At 53.0% G+C, this 5,000-nt stretch overlaps 1 protein-coding gene across 1 annotated transcript in view; it reads right to left on the reverse strand.

Moving 5' to 3' along the window:
* si:dkeyp-23e4.3 (rho GTPase-activating protein 7) overlaps positions 1-5,000 on the reverse strand; it is a 50,156-nt gene that overhangs the window by 43,944 nt on the left and 1,212 nt on the right. Inside the window, exons 1-2 of the mRNA XM_047330537.1 lie at positions 4,606-5,000; positions 2,703-2,887 (exon numbers count right to left, since the gene is read on the reverse strand). The exon at positions 4,606-5,000 is cut by the window's right edge and continues 1,212 nt beyond it. Of these exons, the coding sequence (XP_047186493.1) occupies positions 2,703-2,811 (109 nt within the window). The 5' untranslated portion in view covers positions 2,812-2,887; positions 4,606-5,000. The remainder of the gene's footprint in view (positions 1-2,702; positions 2,888-4,605) is intronic.

Consider the following 5,000-nt stretch of genomic DNA (forward strand, 5'->3'; position numbering starts at 1 on the left):
GAAGTCAAACCAACCAAAGCTCCGTGTTCCCGGACCAGAATCATTTCCACCATTTCACCGTCGGTGATGTTCAGTTTGTGACGGTTTCTTCCTCGACGCCTCCTGAAACACCAGATGTTGAAAGTGGAGAGAAGCTAACGTGTAATCATCCACCGCCGTGCCAGTGATGATGTGTATGAACCACAAACATGTCACTGCACGTTCTACATTATTAATGCACAACGTTATACATATTTGATGCCTGTGCTCAGCGCACACAAACACACACACACACACACACACACACAGAGACACACACGCACACACACTCACTGACACACACACACAGAGACACACACACACTCACACACACACACAAACACTCTGACACACACACACACAGAGACACACACACACAAACACACACTGACACACACACACACACACACACACACACACACAGAGAGACACACACACACACACACACACACTGACACACACACAGAGAGACACACACACACACACACTCACACACACACACACACACACACTGACACACACACACAGAGAGACACACACACACACACACACTGACACACACACAGAGAGACACACACACACACACACACACACACACACACACACACACACACACTGACACACACACACAGAGAGACACACACACACACACACACACACACACACACACACACACACACACACACACACTGACACACACACAGAGATACACACACCCACACCCACACACACACACACACACACACAGAGACACACACACACACACACAAACACACACACACTGACACACACACAGAGATACACACACCCACACCCACACACACACACACTGACACACACACAGAGACACACACACACACACACACACACACACACACACACACACACACACACACTGACACACACACAGAGATACACACACCCACACCCACACACACACACACACAGAGACACACACACACACACACTCACACACACACACACACACACACACACACACACTGACACACACACAGAGATACACACACCCACACCCACACACACACACACACACAGAGACACACACACACACACACTCACACACACTCACACACACACACACACACACACACACACACACACACACACACACAGAGACACACACACACACACACAGAGACACACACACACACACACTCACACACACTCACACACACACACACACACAGAGACACACACACACACACACACAGACACACACACACACACACAGAGACACACACACACACACACTCACACACACTCACACACACACACACACCTTCAGTTACAGTCTCTCTACAGATCTTCATCTCACCGGTGTCCGACGCTCGGAGCGAAGTTAGACTCACACTGAGGTGAGTGTGGTCATAAAGTTGGTCCTTTGTCCTAAATGTACCGAGCGTTTCTATGGAGACAGATATTCTGTCTGTTTGATGAGGACATTATTCTCCCCACCATGCACTGACCACCTGTTGATCTGTGTAACCAACCAGAACTCTCCTCAACATATTGAGCTCCTGGAATAAACACTTCTGTGTTTCTGTCTTTCATTCCAAACATCGTGAGCTCACAAACATCTTACAGGTTTTAAAAACTCCCGTGAATCTGGATTCCATCAAAAATTAATTTTAAGCTTCAGCCACAAAAACCAACAACTCCAGAAACATACAAGGAGTCAGATCCGCCTCCACCTCTGGATTCACGTCGAGTTGGGATCTGACGGTGACGTCTGACTTTCTGCAGGATGCGTCCAGGCGTCAGAGACAGTTCACAGTTAACAGGAGTGTGTTAGGAGGAGCGGCGCCTGAATGGAAGACCATATGTGGGCAGGTGAGTTATGACGGTGGTGTAAATATTAGGACGAGCCGATGACGAGGTGACGGAGAGGAGATGGTGGAGAGACGGTGAGCGATGGTCGTCACAGGTTCAAGGTCACGGTCACGTTCTGACTCCAGAGGATCAGTTTGTCAACTTCAGGCTCAGTCGACTGATTCAGTAACAGCTTGACTACACTCAACACATCAGCAGGTGGAGACGAGCGTCGCCTTCAGTTCACCAGCCTCCGAGTCACGAGCTCACGAAACGCCACAAATCTACTGGAGCTCCGGGAAATAGAACAGAAGCAGCTTCAGATCGACACTGAACGTTCTCCTGCCGAGGAGGTTCCGTGAGCTCCGGTCCTCAGAGAGACGACGGCTCCGCGTTGGGAACCGAAGGAGACGGTTAAACTCCACGAGTATCAACATGCGAGTCGCCTGCACAGTGTGTGACCGGCACAGAAAACACTCTGACTGTACGACCAGGACGTAATGATCTGGTTTCTGAGCTTCACTTTGAAAGGAAGGAAGAAGAGACGTCGTCGTCTTCATGTGCAGTCGATGGTTTACATCTATATAAAAAGAAAAGTGCCACAGTCTTCATGGACGACAGCCAACGTTCGAGTTCATTTACATTTCTGTCATGTTTAATATCAATAAGACTAAATAGTGTAGTGATCAGCTGCTGCTGTATGACAGCTTGGGATCAACAAGTCTTTCACATCCTTGATGCGTCAGGTATGAAATATGACGATCACATTTGATTATTTAACAGTTTCTCAACCATCTTCCAGAAAATTCCCAAACTAATATCAACTTTTCCAGTCTCATCTCCTCCCGACTCACCCCACAGCCGTCGCTCCCTCACGCTCCTCCAGAACACGTCCAGAGCCTTGTGGGTCGAGTCCTTCACGTGTTCGCTGAACGACCTCCGCAGGACAGTCTTCACCGCCATATTCCATAAAGTCACAAAGTCACACCGCCTCTGGAGAGTTGCTCTGCTCCATCAGGGCTCCACACTGAGGAGTTGACTGAAGAGGAAGAGGAGGAGGAGGAGGGGGAGGGGAAGGAGGAAGAAGAAGAGGAGGAGGAGGAAGAGGAGGAGGAGGAGGAAGAAGAAGAGGAGGAGGAGGAAGAGGAGGAGGAGGAGGAGGGGGAGGAGGAAGAAGAAGAAGAAGAAGAGGAGGAGGAGGAGGGGGAGGAGGAAGAAGAAGAAGAAGAGGAGGAGGAGGAGGAGGAGGAGGAGGAAGAAGAAGAGGAGGAGGAGGAGGAAGAGGAGGAGGGGGAGGAAGAAGAAGAGGAGGAGGAGGAAGAGGAGGAGGGGGAGGAGGAGGGGGAGGAGGAAGAAGAAGAAGAGGAGGAGGAAGAGGGGGAGGGGGAGGAGGAGGAGGAGGAGGAAGAAGAAGAGGAGGAGGAGGAAGAGGAGGAGGAGGAGGAGGAGGGGAGGAGGAAGAAGAAGAAGAAGAGGAGGAGGAGGAGGAGGAGGGGGAGGAGGAGGGGGAGGAGGAAGAAGAGGAGGAGGAGGAGGAGGGGGAGGAAGAAGAAGAAGAGGAGGAGGAGGAAGAGGAGAAGGGGAAGGAGGAGGGGGAGGAGGAAGAAGAAGAAGAGGAGGAGGAAGAGGGGGAGGGGGAGGAGGAGGAGGAGGAGGAAGAAGAAGAGGAGGAGGAGGAAGAGGAGGAGGAGGAGGAGGAGGGGAGGAGGAAGAAGAAGAAGAGGAGGAGGAGGAGGAGGGGGAGGAGGAAGAAGAAGAAGAAGAGGAGGAGGAGGAGGAGGAGGGGGAGGAGGAGGGGGAGGAGGAAGAAGAGGAGGAGGAGGAGGAGGGGGAGGAAGAAGAAGAAGAGGAGGAGGAGGAAGAGGAGAAGGGGAAGGAGGAGGAGGAAGAGGAGGAGGGGGAGGAGGGGGGGAGAAGAAGAAGAGGAGGAGGAGGGGGAGGAGGGGGAGGAGGAAGAAGAAGAGGAGGAGGAGGAAGAGGAGGAGGAGGAGGAAGAAGAAGAGGAGGAGGAGGAAGAGGAGGAGGAGGAGGAGGAGGGGGAGGAGGAAGAAGAAGAAGAAGAAGAGGAGGAGGAGGAGGAGGAGGAGGAGGGGGAGGAGGGGGGGAGAAGAAGAAGAGGAGGAGGAGGGGGAGGAGGGGGAGGAGGAAGAAGAAGAGGAGGAGGAGGAAGAGGAGGAGGAGGAGGAAGAAGAAGAGGAGGAGGAGGAAGAGGAGGGGGAGGAGGAGGGGGAGGAGGAAGAAGAGGAAGAGGAGGAGGAGGGGGAGGAAGAAGAAGAAGAGGAGGAGGAGGAAGAGGAGAAGGGGAAGGAGGAGGAGGAAGAGGAGGAGGGGGAGGAGGGGGGGGAGAAGAAGAAGAGGAGGAGGAGGGGGAGGAGGGGGAGGAGGAAGAAGAAGAGGAGCAGGAAGAGGGGGAAGAAGAGGAGGAGGGGGAGGAGGAAAAAGAAGAGGAGGAGGGGGAGGAGGAAGAGGAGGAGGAGGGGGAGGAGGAGGAAAATACTTTTTTAAAAATATTACTTTGGTGAAAATGTCAGTTATGATTGTGGGTTAATGTTTGTAGAAAGAGTCTCAGCGTCAGAGGTCGTGGTCAGAGGTCATGATCTGAGGTCGTGATCAGAGGTCGCGATCAGACGTCGCGATCAGAGGTCGGTGACTGACTTCTTTTTATCAAAAATCTTTCATGTGTTAGATTGACCAGAGGAATCAGACACAAATGTGAGATTAGACGGAGCTGTGACCTTCACCTGGCGTGACCTTCACCTGGCGTGACCGTCACCTGGCGTGACCTTCACCTGGCGTGACCTTCACCTGGCGTGACCGTCACCTGGCGTGACCTTCACCTGGCGTGACCTTCACCTGGCGTGACCGTCACCTGGCGTGACCTTCACCTGGCGTGACCTTCACCTGGCGTGACCTTCACCTGGCGTGACCTTCACCTGAGTGACGTTCACCTGCCGTGACGTTCACCTGCCGTGACCTTCACCTGCCGTGACCTTCACCTGCCGTGACGTTCACCTGGCGTGACGTTCACCTGGCGTGACCTTCACCTGCGTGACATTCACCTGGCGTCACCTTCACCTGCCGTGACCTTCACCTGCCGTGACGTTCACCTGCCGTGACCTTCACCTGCGTGACATTCACCTGCCGTGACCTTC

Source organism: Scophthalmus maximus, chromosome 2 (genome assembly GCF_022379125.1).
Source record: "Scophthalmus maximus strain ysfricsl-2021 chromosome 2, ASM2237912v1, whole genome shotgun sequence".
Lineage (NCBI taxonomy): Eukaryota > Metazoa > Chordata > Actinopteri > Pleuronectiformes > Scophthalmidae > Scophthalmus > Scophthalmus maximus.